Below are 15,343 nucleotides of genomic sequence, written 5' to 3' on the forward strand. Positions count from 1 at the left end.
CCAGGACATTAGCCCCTCTCGGAACCCCCTGGGTCAGCCCAATCCGAACCGAACCGGGCTGACCCGTAGGGTTCCTGGTCAAGCTAAGATTTTTCAATGCGATTGTTGGGACGCGGATATACACAAACTCATCGTTTAGTCCATCGGCGCGGAATTAGGACGCTTTTTATTGTGTTTGTTTACGGATGTGCGAACTATAAGTACCTTACATACCTCTGATAAAATCTCCTGTGTCGCGGAAGCCGTTAAGTATTTTTAATCCATGTTTGATTAAAAATGTCGCTTTGATTTCTTCTTGTTTATTTACCGTTTATTGTACCGCCTCTCGATGTGCGGTTGGCTTTGCGGGCTATGTCCCTTCCTCTGATCTGCTCCGTCATAGCTGTAGCACCACTAGCTAGCCAGATAGGCGGTACAATGAGGTGTCAATAAACAAGGTAGGAAGAAGCGACATTTTTAATCAATCATGGATTAAAAATACTTAACGGCTTCCGCGACACAGGAGATGTGTCGGTATGGTATGTAAGGTACTTATAGTTCGCACATTCGTAAGTCAATACATGAATAACCATGGTAAAAGCGCGCAGAAGTCCGTCTCATGGCTTGTTTACATTGTATTTGTTTGTGCGTAACTGGCGACAGCCCCACGTGAAGCAGGACCCAATGCAGTAAAGTCATAAAAGTGTCAGAAACTTTACTACATTCGGGTTCTGCTTGCGGGGCTACCAGGACATGTGCACTAGTCTAATTCCAATGGGTTAAAATTGGTGTTCACTGTTGCAGAGCATACTGTTGGGCAACATTTGAATGGCAAGAGTGGGCACACAAAACACTACCCCCCCCCATGTTAAAAAAAATAAAGAATTTGGCAGATGGTCTAAGTCAGAGGTTCCCAACCAGTACCAGTACTTGAGCCTTCCTCTGGTGGTAATTTAAAAAAGACAAAAATGGAATGAAATATTTATATTACTTATGACGTTATGAGTCCATCAGTTCTTCTGACAAAGCAATTGGTTGAAATAGGCTATCCAGCCGTGCTGAAATGAGCATGGAGAGACAAATATTTTTTGAGGTGGTACTTCAGTATAAAAAGGTTGGGAACCAATGGTCTAAGTAATTTGAAGTAAGAACTAAGATATATATTGCTTATATAATATATTTTGATAGAAATAAACAATGTTGGTAGTAGTGATTTGATAATATGGGCCATCCACAATTCCACATAAGCACTAATATAACAATCTTCCACACCACAAATGACAGTGGTGATTGACATACTGTAGTTATAGTTAGTCATAGTGCTTGGTGTGCACAGTCCTTAAGTCAGAGCAGGCACAACTAAACTTTACCTACTTTCTTTCAGAAACTCCCTGGTGTTTACAACGAAGAAACTTTTCACCATTATTTCCAAAGACAGTGGAAGGGAAGAAACGCATATTTGAACAGTCTCAGCTATTTGAAGGTATGTTGCCCAATTCAACAGGTTTGTCAAAGTAAGGGTTTGGTATCATCATAGTGTACAACATTCCCTTGTTTAACAAAATATATAGTTGTCTTTTCCTTAATCCCAACTATCTTGGCAAAGAGTCTAATCAAGTCTCCCAACAATCAAGCTGCTTTTCTGCTACACCTCAACAGGCAAAATGTTTGCTCTTATCATCATAGTATACTGGCATTCTTTCTGTGTTTTATTGGTGTGGTTGCCAGAGGTAACTAGACTATAGTAATTGCCCAACTTTATTCCGGAGAAATATTTTTATTTTATGTTAACATTTTAGGCCCCTGTGACATTTTTGCTGTATTGCTGTACATTATTTTGTTTTGCTTACCGTAGATGCCATTTCTGTTCATTTCACTTAGTGCTTGAGGCAAGGATACAGCAGCTCCAATCCGATGGCCTTCTAGATGTCCAACATGCAACGGTACAATTTCTCCAAACCCCTTCATCTGCACGAGGGCTTACATCTGGAAAAGGCCCTAAAAGAGACCCTAAGGACAAAGCAGCCATCCCTAAATCAGGACAGTCTGATTCTCAAAGACCATGGGCGGAAAAACTGAAACGAGATAAAATGAAAAAAGAGCAGAAACTTCGGAAACTAAATAATGTTGAGAACAAACCGCCATCAAAGTCTAAACATAGCAAAGGTACCCTGAATACCCCTGGTACATTGCTCAAAACCATATCCACCTCTGTGTCCTCTGCTTCTCCAGCGTCAGCATCACATCCTAAGGCCTCTGCATCCCCACATTCAACAGCAGCTCCACCTCCTAAGGCCTCTGCGTCCCCACATTCAACAGCAGCTCCACCTCGTAAGGCCTCTGCATCCCCACATTCAACAGCAGCTCCACCTCCTAAGGCCTCTGCATCCCCACATTCAACAGCAGCTCCACATGCTAAGGCCTCTGCATCCCCACATTCAACAGCAGCTCCACCTCCTAAGGCCTCTGCATCTCCACATTCAACAGCAGCTCCACATCCTAAGGCCTCTGCATCCCCACATTCAACAGCAGCTCCACATCCTAAGGCCTCTGCATCCCCACATTCAACAGCAGCTCCACCTCCTAAGGCCTCGGCGTCCCCACATTCAACAGCAGCGCCACCTCGTAAGGCCTCGGCATCCCAACATTCAGCAGCACCTTCTCCACCTCCTGTATCCCCACATTCAGCAACATCTTCTCCACCTCCTAAGGCCTCTAAACGTAAAGGGAAGGGCTCTAGTGGACAGGGCAAGAACCAGTCTCTCACTGACCCAGAGGAGCTGGCCGAGGTAGAGGAGCTTGTGAGGAAGGTCATTGCACAGCTTAGTCATCTGACAGCATCCTCTACGAACCCAGAGGACCCCAAGGGGGACAGTCAGCTGAATAGGTCCATCCTGCTGAGCTGCCTCTCCTATCTGGAGACGTGTGTGTTCAATGGACAGGTGGAGCAGGCCCATCGCTTCCTGCAGAGCCTGCACAGAAGCAAGAAACGCAAACATGTCAACACAGAGTTCTATAACATAATGATGAGAGTATGGGCCAAAAAGGTAAGATTAGCTGCATGTCGTTATTTTTGAGGGGCGCTATCCCCTTTAACGTCTGGCTTTGTTTATTGTAAAAAAACACTTTGTTTGAAATAGACACTCATGCTTTCCAAGGTGTGATTTGGGCTGGGAGGAGGAGTAGTACTAAAGCCCTATACGTCCTCTCTGGGGGGGGGGGGGGGGGGGGGGGAGATACTACCTGTGAGTGGGGAGTGTTGACTGCCAAGGATGCAATATTACGGCACATCAAATCCAAAATTAGCAGATATATAAGCTCATATTTTTGAACGTGTTTGAAAAATCTTGAAGAATCGGTGTTCATGTTTAATGAAATAAAAGCACCTCCAATAAAACTGAACATCTCTCTCTCTCTTATCTGTTTTTATTTGTAATATAGATTTTTGGTGTGATTTTTGTTATGTTTGATGAATCGAATACATAGGACCTCAATGGAAACAAGCCCACTAGGACTTTTTTGTTTTAGACCAAGTACTCTTGCTGTTTGCATCTTCAGTCTAATAAAGTATTTAATCAATCAATTTATTTACTTTCTGTCTGTCTTTTCTGTAGGGCGCACTAAATCAGATCGGCCGCATGTTTATCCTGCTAGAAGAAGCTGGTTTGAAGCCTGACACGGGATCCTACTGTGCTACTTTGGAGTGCATGGGCCGCCTCCCCAGCTGCTCCCCACAAGCCATCAGCAGGTAGGCTAATAGAAGAATTGGGTGATAATGGTTTTCATACCTGTGACTTGGGACCCCCAGGGTGGTCCCCACATGTCCCAGATGACAGTTAAGTGACAATTTAAGACCTTTTTAATGCCTAAAGAAAAGTGAAGAAGTGAGGGGCGCTCTTATCATACATCATCATACATCACATTCTGTGCTCAGCCAATCAAATCATCACAAAAGTCATTCCGGCCAATCACTTTTGACATCTTCACTTTTCTGCCCTCACTTTTATCTTCTATATGTACTTTGCTCAAATCATCGCTATCAGGTGATCAGCCAATCACAAGCCAATGTTTGTATTTACACAAACCCGGAATGGTGGCCATAGGAGGGGCTAGCGCCTAGCGCCCCTCAAAAAGAGAAAGAAAAGAAAAAGTCCATTACTGTAACTGCATCAAAAGTAATCAGCAAACGTATACAAACTAGTCTAACATTGGCCAACTTGTCAAATAACGGAAAAACTCCTACATTCCTAGTGTTTTGGTGACATGTTCTGCAATACTGATCAGTACCAGCAGGTGGCACTATTGGCTAAAATGAACACCTTTTTAACCCATTATGATGTAATGGCTACTATAAGATGTATGTACTGTAAATGGCCTACAGTGGCCTAACCCAGTGCTTCTCAACATGGGGCCCAGAGTCCTTGAGTGGGTTCCAGGGGGTCCCCCAGGTAAATTATTGATAGTTAGAAACCAAATGTACCATTACAGGTCTGTGACAAATGGAACCTAATGAACTCTTATGAGTCCACCTGGTTCCATTTGCACACTCTCGCAGCTTAACACAGACAATTTTACAATATACAGTACTGTAGATCGGGTTCCCACTTCCCAGAAATAATAAAAAGCGTAAATGGGGGCCTAAAGCAAAACCGTTGTATTTGAATTGCTAATCAGTCAATTACAGGTAAGAAGGTAGCCTTAGACTGTGAATTTACTAGAGTCGGCCACCACTGGGATTATGATTAATCATAAAACAAACGGTATGGCAAGAATGATCTTCTGAAGGGGAACGTAGAGTGTAATATCAAAAGGCAGCACAATTCAACCCAGTGAGTAATCAATGGTGCTGTTCTGTGGAGTACAGGAATAGTCCCAAAACACAAGTGGATTGCACACAGGCATACGTACTATCGTTCGTACGTACGTACGTATGCTGAGTAGGCCTATTACATTTATCGAGAAATCAGCATGCAGGCTGAACTAAACAATGAAGAGTGAAAATGCTGCTGTTGGAATATAATAGAATATAATAATTCCTCCTTTCATGAGACTACAGCTACTAGTTCAGCCCAAGCACCCAGGACCGGACCTGCTTTGGCCAAATCTGCTACTGTAATCCACCTCAACAGTTCATGGAATCGACACACATGCTGGCTTGTGGAGGTGATTTGTGATGTGAACACTTATACTGTAAGTCTTATAGGACAGTAAAGGGCATGCCGTTTTGACCTCAGTGACTTGACAAATACCTGTAAGTAGGGTTAGTGTGTCCCTAGGGACGTATGCGATAAGTAGGGTGTCCCTATAGCAGGGGTCCTCAACTAGAAATGCTGAAGGTCCACTAAATTCTTTTGAAAAAGACTAAGGTCCGGTCCCATGAGCACAGCGCGGGCTACGCAGTGGCCAGCGGAACGCAGGGCTCTATGCCTGTTTAGTACAGTCACACCAAGGCAAGCTTATACATATCTAAAAGTATGGAAATAAAATGTTTCACAAATATTCCCCTCCAAAAATGAACAGCAAATGAGAGGAATTGTGCTGAGGCACAAATAACACTTTCATATTATTTTTTTTTTTTTAATTTGGTCCACAGAGAGGTCGTCCTCGGTCCAGTCGTGGACCACTGTCCGCCTATTGAGGAGCTCTGCCCTATAGGGAAGTACAGTATGCGATGGCTGAGCAACCTTTATTCTTTATTGAATTGAGTAGTTGGAGAGGGGGGAGTCATTCTTCCAGATAATATATAGTCAACCTTCCTGACAGGTTGACAGGCTCCTTACTTCCTACATGGCTGATGTTTGTCTCCTTGGCAACATAGTGGAACAAACTGTTTTCCAGTTGTCACTGGTCCATATCTGCACAGGGCTGTCTTTTCGTGTTCTTGCTTTTCTCAAGGCCACTTGAAAGTGTTGAAGCTGTTGATTTGATCATTGAGATCTTGCATGTTTTGTTTTTTTTATGTTTTTTTTGTGGCTTTCGCCTTTATTGTATAATGGAGGGACAGACAGTAGGCTGACAGGAAATGGGGGGGAAGACATGCAGTAAAGGCTGTCGGGATCGTGAGTCGAACCCGCGGCACACTGCCAGACTGGATTACCATCCAACGTGCCTGGACCACTAAGCCATCGCCCAGGCCGGGATCTTGCATGTTTTTGCAGAACCACAGTAGCGAGAAGTTGGGCATATTTACCAGAATATTTGCATGGACAACGGTTTTCCTGGATCTTTGGAGCATAAATTCCTTTAAACTGCATTCTTTCAGCCTTTATCGACATGTTTACAGCCCTGCAGTACCTGAACCAGGCTAACCTGACCAATCACCAATGATTTGTTGCATTTATTGAGTTGAGTTGGGTTGTTGCATCGATTTGTCACTGATTGTGTGTCTAGGAGCACTTCAGGAGCACTTAAGTTTGCACTATTTGTAGTGGGAAAGACTATTCATATTTAAAATTGGCACCCGATGACCCAAATAATTATATCTAAGTACGTGTTCCTCTGGATTGCTTTCCACTGTATATTCCTGCCATTACCCTGATCCAGACAGACAGACAGACACCACACCACCTCATTCCTGGTCCTCAGTAGTGTCATCCTATATGCTGCATGGGCTAATAGCAGGACAAGTGTCATAGCAGCAGGAGTAGCTGGCAGGTAGCCAGCTGGTTCATCCATAATCGTAAGCTGATGCTTATGACATTGTTGTTTTGTGGTGGTGTTCACTTGCGGGGTCTCTGATGCCAAGCACTGTACATGTCCTCCCTCTGTGTTCCTTACCAGTACAAACTCATTTCTGTCTTCTCTCCCTGTTTGTTATTACTCCTGAATCCTGATTCATATACTTGCATTTTGTTCCTTAACCACTTTCACACTGGCTTGTTTGGGTGATTACCAAAGCTTCCAGAAACGTCCAAAATCATGATTTGTTGTACGCCAAAGGGAAAGTATGTGTTTTTTAGTGCTTTAATGCCTATTAATTGCACGCACGCACACATACTATATTTATTACAGACAGACAGACAGACAGAGAGAGTTGAGTCTTTTCTCACCGCTGGTTCTGTTCATCCCTGTTGAGTTCTCTCCTCACCAGTGCTCAGTGTCCTGCCGGGCTGCACCATAGCACTCACTGCACTGATTAGGCGCCCGACCTAATCCTGTCTTTGTTCAAGGCACGCTATCATTTGCTCGAACTGAAATTGCACATTTACCATTACAAGAGAAGCCAAGAAATGCATTTGAGCGCTTCTAAAGATAGCCAATGTTTAGTAGTCAACGTGATAACATCTGTAGTGTCTCATTCATTATGTTGTACTGTACATGTAAATCGTCCATATAGCATCAAGTGAGGGATGCAAGGATTTCCTTATTGGCCGTTTAATCATTGTCTTAAGGGGAAATGTGTAAAGGGCAGTTGATAATAAATGGCTGTACAGTTCTGCAGTTGACCTACAGAGAGCAGTGCTATCACATGGACTCACCGTGCTCCCTTACTAGTGCTTATGAAGGGTCTCACTTTAAGGCATACATGTTATAAGGAGTCAAGGACAGCACGCCATTGCTTAACCATTAAACGGTTAATCATTAAACAGTTGATGGAATAGATAATCAACATGTGGCATGCGAAAAACAATTGGCAAATAATTAAGTAGTCGATTTAAGCAGATGTGGGGTAATGGGACAAGTACCTACTGTACAGGTATACCCGCACTGGGTAGCGGTGCTACGGTATTTCCTTCATTTCCTTCCATTTTTAAAATTAGGTTATGTAATCCTTTTCAATCTGAAGTGATTTATATTCATAAGCATTTACTATATTCACTGATTGTCTGTATATGTCCCATTCTTCAAACCTACTATGTATCAATAATCGTAGTATCGTACCCTTTTATTACACAGTGTGCTAAAATACTGTACCAATCTGTTACAATGTACACAAGGATGAGGGCACAAGAATTGCATTCATCTGTAAATAACTACAAGGCATGTGCTTTTTTTTGGGTTATTTTTGCACATACTGATTTAATGCAGATAATTACATTTTAGTTTATTCAATGATTACCTCGCCATTCTGCCCTTTCCTTACATTTTGTTATAATGTGTTATATATAGTAGTATTGTGTGTGTGTGTGTGTGTGTGTGTGTGTGTGTGTGTGTGTGTGTGTGTAATAAACCCTTCCTTGGCATTTTAATTCATAGATTAGAATGTGATGGGTTTCACATCAAAATGAATTGTGAAATGATGTTATTTCAAACTAATTTATATTCCATATATGTACGTTAGCATGATCTACAACATTAACCAGCCTAGCCATGGAGACCTATGCTTTCTCCAGGTGATTCCACTTGAATTATCATTTGACTGATCTCGCCTGTGCCCATTGCCCATCTGTCGCTGGAACCACCTCATACATCCTGAGTGTCTGGTGGAACAGATCGTCAATGCAAATACCCATATTGCTATTCTGCTGCTGTCAATCAGGCTCGGGAGGCCATGCACAATGATCTTGCAGAGAGCATCCTTTTGTTTCAAAGCCAGTCTAAATGGAGTCCCGGTAATTGATATGACTACTTTAGCCCCAGGCCACCCACATGAAGAAGACACACTGAGGTCAGAGGGCTGTGAGCTCTAACCTCACTATGAAGAACAGAAAATTCTGTTCAATCGTAATGAGTGTCATTTGCTATTCAAATGAACTATTATTAAAATGAATGAGTGAACTCATTTGTGGTGCCGAGTTTCTGGTTCGTTTGGTCCTAATATCAAGCACAGAGACTTACCTCTGAATAAATGCACATACTGTAAGTGGTCAGTTTATTTAACTCTTTGAAGAGGAACTAAACCCTAAACACATTTATCCGACCGATATATGTGAGCATATATATACGGAGATGTGGTTGTCCAAAATATAATGTATGATATTCCTATATGGGACCGAACAACTTCAAACTTTAGTACTTATCACCACGGACCCGAGGGCGTGATGCCCTGAGTGGGATGTCGGTCAGAACAGCAGATCTCCCAAAAATATAAAAGCACAAATCCACATATATGGACTATGGAGTCCGTATGTTGTTTTGCCAACCTCCAAGTACATGTGAATCTCATATGTATCTATTGCCATAGCCAATCACAGTTCAGTCCATCAATGTGTATTTACATTAATCTGATTTGCCCCAACATGTTAATCGCCACCCAAATGGCACAAATGCCAAGAAGAACTGTGTGTGCCCAAGCTGTCCGTCTGACACATCCCTCGTGTGTCTGTGTGTCCAGGTGTCTGAGCAGGATGGAGGAGGACAGCTTGTCTGTGGACGATCTGCTCAGCCAGTGTGTGTTCCACCAAGACGAGAGAGACATGGTGCTGAAGGCCATCCACAGAGTCCAGCCCGACTACCAGCCCAGCTTCAGCGCCAGCATCGCCACCTGCTCCTTACCGCTCGTCCATGACTTCTACACCAAGGTACCACATGCTGTACCACTGTTGGCCGGTAGTGTAGACTCTAAGCTCAGCTAACCCTACTATGCCATACAGTAGTCTGCTGCTGTGATTCGTTCATTGGTTTTAATACTAGACTGGTCCCCAGAAACCGGGAACTGACCATCTATTTCCCATGTTGGATGTCAATTTCAGGCTCCTTTATCTATGGTCTTTGGCTTAATCCAAAAGGCCATAGTTTATATGTCTGCTATTTATACGTTTTTAGTCTGCTATATCGGGTTGGCTGCGAACATTACATTAAACCGGGTGATATACAATAATCAGCATTTTCTTTTCAAAGCATACTCCGTACAGTGTGTTATAATGTAATGCTTTTCAGAAAGCATTTGTAGCTAAATATGTAGAGTCCTGAGTTGGCTTAGGGAATAGGGCTTTTTTTATTTTTTAGGAATTGTTAATGTATGTCTATAAATAGAGATGAATAAGTTAAGCTTGCTCTTCAAGAGGGCACTACTGTGCACACGAGAGTTGAGAAAGCTGTCCGTAGACACCAGCATGAAGATTTTATTGTCTCTCCTTCACAGTCAGGTAGTTACTGGAATATTTATAGTGAAATGAACCATGGCTGCTATGTTTCCAGTCTTCTCAAATGTGTCACTTCCTCCCCTCTCCTGTTCTCCCCATCCCATGTGATCCTCACATGATATGTGAGGATCACATGGGATGACAATGACGCATTCACAGCTTTTTGTCCACTGGGATCATTTTCTGTCATGCTCACACCATAATTATTTTGATCTCATTTTTTCATCTGATGTGGGGTCCTGATGATCTGTGTGCGCAAGTGTTCCATTAACAGGCAGGCCATGTATGTATTTAAAGGACCACTTTTCAACCTATCTTCATATAATAGGTCCTCACTAATAATCATGAAAAAATGGCGCAATTTTTTTCTACTTGGTCTGTGTCTTATAGGAGGGCAGTTCAGAAACCGTCTTCCAGTGACATCATCGATGGGGAATACAAGCTAATAAAAACTGCAGGCTTTCTAGTCCAGAAAATTTGCAATGCGAAAATGGAAGCCATCGTTCTCACGATAATGAAAATCTAAACATTTGTGTGAAAAAATCTTGTTTAAAAAATAATCTGCCTAATGATGATGTCACTGGAAGACGGTTTCTAAACTGCCCACAGCCCTTCTATGAGAGAAAAAAATCGTGCCATTTTATCATGATTATTAGTGATGACCTATTATATGAAGATGGGTTGAAAAGTGGTGAAGTGGTCCTTTAACCTTGAAGGTTTTTTTTTTACCTTCCTAACAAAATTTGTCAAATTGGTAAACGGATGTAAAACAGGGCAGATGAGAGATTTTGTCGTCGTAGTCTGCTTATGATTTCTTTGCGAGTGGCTGACTGACTTTCTGTCTGACAGTTTTCAGTGTGCAACAGCGTATAACAACATATAAACAGTTTTCTGTGTGCAGCAGCGTATAACAACATATAAATTGGGGTTTAGCTGCCCAGGCTCCTGGGAACGTTCACTCACTTTAACACACAGCCACACAGACTCATTTGAATATTGTTGTACTATACTCTTGTCTGGTGGTATTTTCATTTGATTCGTATGTGATTCTTATGTTCTATTGATATGTACTACATTTGACTCGCCTGTTAGCCTTTCACTTATTTTCATCACAAGCTAATAATGTGGTCTACCCTGCACTAGAGAAACCAGTGAAAGTCACGGCAACATTCTATTTCTGAGCCTCTTGAACAGCCACATTGTTGTTCCCCAGTCCACGGCATTAATTCATTCTCTATTTGAAGTAGTAAAAGAGACTCGGAGGCCAGGAGGAGAAGCGCGGTCTATTGCAGGCTTAGTGTCAAACCCATTGACTTTGTTGCTGCATTTCAGTGGCAGTGCTTCATATTTGAATGTAATCCTCACAACAGAACAAATATTACCACTACGGAGAAGGCGCTAGACATTCTGTCTCCATGTTAGATCCTTTGACTCAAATTAACCATGTTTGTCTGGGGCTGAGGTGGTCAAACATGGCCTACTTGTGCGCAAGCAGAGCGAGCAAGTACTGCCAACCTGCCCCTCTATAAAATATATATATATATCCCTACCTCACGTCACCGTCAACAGCCAATAAGGTACCACCATTCTTAACGACATACATGCATGCATACATACAGTACATGTACTGTATGCATACATACATACGTTACCTTTTACCCACCCAACATTGAAACATTTAAGACAACATGAAGATGCACATGCATTATAGATGGTAGCATTGAATATGCGGCCCACTCATGTGTGCACAGACAATATATTCAGATAGGACTGATAGGACAGTGGAGAGAGAGAGGAAACCAATGGCAAAGAGAGGACATACCGTACGTGACAAGACGGGAGTCTTCAAACTCTGTTTCGCACGGGTCCAAGGAGCATATGTCTGCAATAGTAGCTGCTCAGCTTCTTAAACTCTGTCTGGACAAAGAGGACCCTGCCATGTACTGCCAGCTTCAATGGGTTGTTAATTACTACAGCTGCCAGCCATGCCTTCTTTGTGCCTAAAACGTATTTCTTTTTAATTAGGCTTGGGCAAATGTGATGCAAGAACATTTGCATATCGACTGGCCGTTAATTAGGGCCATACATTTGTCAGCATTGGATTTCCCACATGCCCTGCTTACTAGTGCTCTAATTGTTCTTATCTGCTGATAGCTGTGCTTGGACCTCTCAGAGCAAGTGCAGCTTGTGTGTTTGTTATAGGTGTGTATAAGTACACACTAGGTAGGCATGTTACAAATGTGTCCTCGCATGACTCAAAATATGCATCACTTAACTTCAAATGTATTGTAAGTTAATAAGGAAAGATTATTAGATGAGGTGAACAGCAGCTGGGCATGCATACTCCCACTAGCCTGGTTTCCAGCCCATAGACCCCGCCCACTCCACTGAGTGCCCAGGAGGCTCAGAGTCTGACAATCAGGCTAGCCTCCCACTGGACCTCAGGCTCCCTCACATTTAAATCAAAGCTAAAGATAAAAAGGCCTTTTTAACCCCCTAGCAGCAGAACTTGACGCTTTTATTCCCACTGATACGGTTGTTATTTTCTATTTCCGTAATTGTTGTTGTTGATTATGATTATGTGATTTTAAATTGTTAAGCACTTTGTAACATTGTTTAAAAGGGTGCTATATTATTATCATTATTATTTATGTTTAATACTTCTCCATATTTAAGTTTAAATAACTTTTGTTTTCAAATCATAATGTGCTGTGAAAGCAATACAGTAGAATTATAAATTATATTTAAACTAGAGGGCTACAGTGGTTCCAATGGCCCACTGTGGGCCCTGTGGTGTACCTTATTAAATGCCCCTGTGGCTTGGGGTACGTAGGCAATACCGACAGACCTTTTCGCATCCGCATCAGCGAGCATCGCTCTAATATGAGACGTGAATGAACGTGTATGAGCAAAATTCCGTAGCCATGCATTTTAAAAAGGCAGGCCACGGTAGTAGTTAATTTCGTTATGTACTAATGTAGGCATCGGAAAGTTGGAAAAAAGCTCCCCAAGAGGAGGCAATCAGGGGAACCGCCTATTACAAAGACAATGTTTCACATTCATTATCTCATTACAAAGGCCCCTCGTGGTCTAAACGAACCATTCTTGTAACTTGCCTCGTCTTTTTTAATATTGTATTTTGTCTTTTATTCTATATATAGCTGACTGTGTAGATTTTCTGTATAGTTAGCTTAGATTATATTTTGATACATTGTGTGAATGTGTGGGTGTATTTGGTATGGGGCATGGACAATTGATGTGGGTATGTGTGTCAATATCTTTTCCTGGTGGCTATAGGAACAAAAATGGCTTATGTACAGATCTGCTTACTCTGACACAGACTGATTGTCTGATGTGTGGTCTGTTCCAAATCCAAATTGGGACGTTGTCTCCTCCCGGGTGTCTTTCATTCAATGACTGATGTGAGCTCTGCCCACTATAACCTTTTTTATACCTGACTCTGTACGCTGTTCAGTACACCTGGTCAAGGCTGGGCAGGCCCAAAGGTATTTATTTATTTATTTAACCGCTAAATAGATATTTTTAATAATTTAAGACAGTGTGCAGACCTTTTCCTTCTCTCCACTGACCTTCAAAAATCTATGAAGAGAAGCTGTACGGTATATGTTTGAGGGGACAGTATGGGTTGTTCGACAACTAGGTTAGTAGCAGAACGATCCCACTTTAATTCCCACTACAGAAGTGTCCTCACTGTCCTGTTGAACCATTTTCCCATCTGTTTATGTAAGATATAAGTCACTTTGCATCACAGTGTCCAAATGCCTGGAATGAATGTAGAATTGTCAATGTTAAACTATTGGCACATTGTATTTACTGGTCATTTTTTATTTAAGAGTAGTTTTTATTTGGGCGTTTTATTTTTTACTATATCACAATTTTCCTCATCTCTGGCATGAACACTTAACACTTTCTCCTTTACCGGTAATAACAGCATTATCTAGGCTAGACCTTCCCAACCAAAGTCCTAATGTAAACTTCAATTTACAACTTGACCAGTGGGGCACTATCATGCCAATAATGCTCTTTGGTCAATGAGCTTCCCTGCTGTTCCACCTTATTAGGAAATAATTTGCCACTGGCTAGCTACAGTATTTTCTCTACGATCTCTGCTCGACAATCAGACTGTCTCTGCCTCACCCTCTGCATTGTTTTACTTGCCGAGTCGTCCACCCCCCACACACACAAAGCCCTTTGTAAAAGCAATGTAGAGCTCAGATCTCCTAAAGTAAATGAACTTGTGACTGTTTGGAATGAGACGATAAATCCTGTATTTCCTTTTCTTTGTGTTTCAGAGGATCGACCACAGGTACCCCAAACTGGCCTTCACCCAGAAGGATCTCCAGGAGCGCTTTAGCCAACAGCTCAGCATAGAACAGGCCTGCACCATCACCATTGACTCAGTGGAGGCCCTTGTTAAGCCTGTCACCGAAGACATGGCCAAGATGGTAAACAATCGCATGCCTCTATCTATAATATTGTGTCATGAAATGGAAACAGCATTCAATATAACCCTACATGACGGAACAGGTATTTTGTTGTCAACGTGCATCCATTAGCTCCGATGAGTGTAGTTCCTCTGTCTCTCTTTTTTTTTTAAGATATTCTTTTGGCTTATTTGGTTTATTGATAGGTTGAAAGTAGACTGACAGGAAATGGGGAGAGAGATGGGGGGGAAGACAAGTGGGAAAGGCTGTCGGGATCGGGAGTCGAACCCGTGGCACGCCGTCAGACTGGCTCAGCAGCCTAGGTGCCCAGACGGTTCTCTCTCTTTTAAAAATTTTGAAACATTGAGGCCAAGCAGGTTTCAGTGACGGGAACATTATATTCCCATGGTGCCTCTTCTCGCCAACTCTGTGGCATTTACAGTTCTAGCCTGGTTCCTCTGCTGATGCAGATAGGCTGTGGTAGGGAGATGGCTCAAGTTCCCCCTGTGGCCAGGAAACATTTGCAGACAGCCCAGCCCGAATGATAATGCTTTGCAGAAGCCCTGGATAGAATGCAGAGTCACCTCTTCTAATCCCCAAGCCAAGCTGGAGATCTGCTCTCTATCAGACAGACTGGGAGGTGGTGTCAAACTGAGAGACAGCCTTCACACAGAAAGGACACATGCTTTCACACCCATGCCCCCCCAACACACACACACACACACACACACACACACACACACACACACACACACACACACACACACACGCACACACGCACACTCCTACATACCTACATACCAATCCAGTGGCCTGAGATGCTGTGTGCAGACAGTGTCGTCTGTTGATTTGAGAATGAATCAGTCTGTGGCCTAGTTCTGCTCCTCCCAGATG

At 42.6% G+C, this 15,343-nt stretch overlaps 1 protein-coding gene across 1 annotated transcript in view; it reads left to right on the top strand.

Moving 5' to 3' along the window:
- polrmt (polymerase (RNA) mitochondrial (DNA directed)) overlaps positions 1 to 15,343 on the top strand; it is a gene marked incomplete at its 3' end in the record, with an annotated part of 63,518 nt that overhangs the window by 337 nt on the left and 47,838 nt on the right. Inside the window, exons 2-6 of the mRNA XM_080770514.1 lie at positions 1,364 to 1,462; positions 1,861 to 3,026; positions 3,594 to 3,727; positions 9,254 to 9,440; positions 14,318 to 14,470. Coding sequence (XP_080626640.1) covers positions 1,364 to 1,462; positions 1,861 to 3,026; positions 3,594 to 3,727; positions 9,254 to 9,440; positions 14,318 to 14,470 — 1,739 coding nt within the window. The remainder of the gene's footprint in view (positions 1 to 1,363; positions 1,463 to 1,860; positions 3,027 to 3,593; positions 3,728 to 9,253; positions 9,441 to 14,317; positions 14,471 to 15,343) is intronic.

This window comes from Protomyctophum bolini (assembly GCF_963924005.1).
Source record: "Protomyctophum bolini genome assembly, chromosome: 8".
Lineage (NCBI taxonomy): Eukaryota > Metazoa > Chordata > Actinopteri > Myctophiformes > Myctophidae > Protomyctophum > Protomyctophum bolini.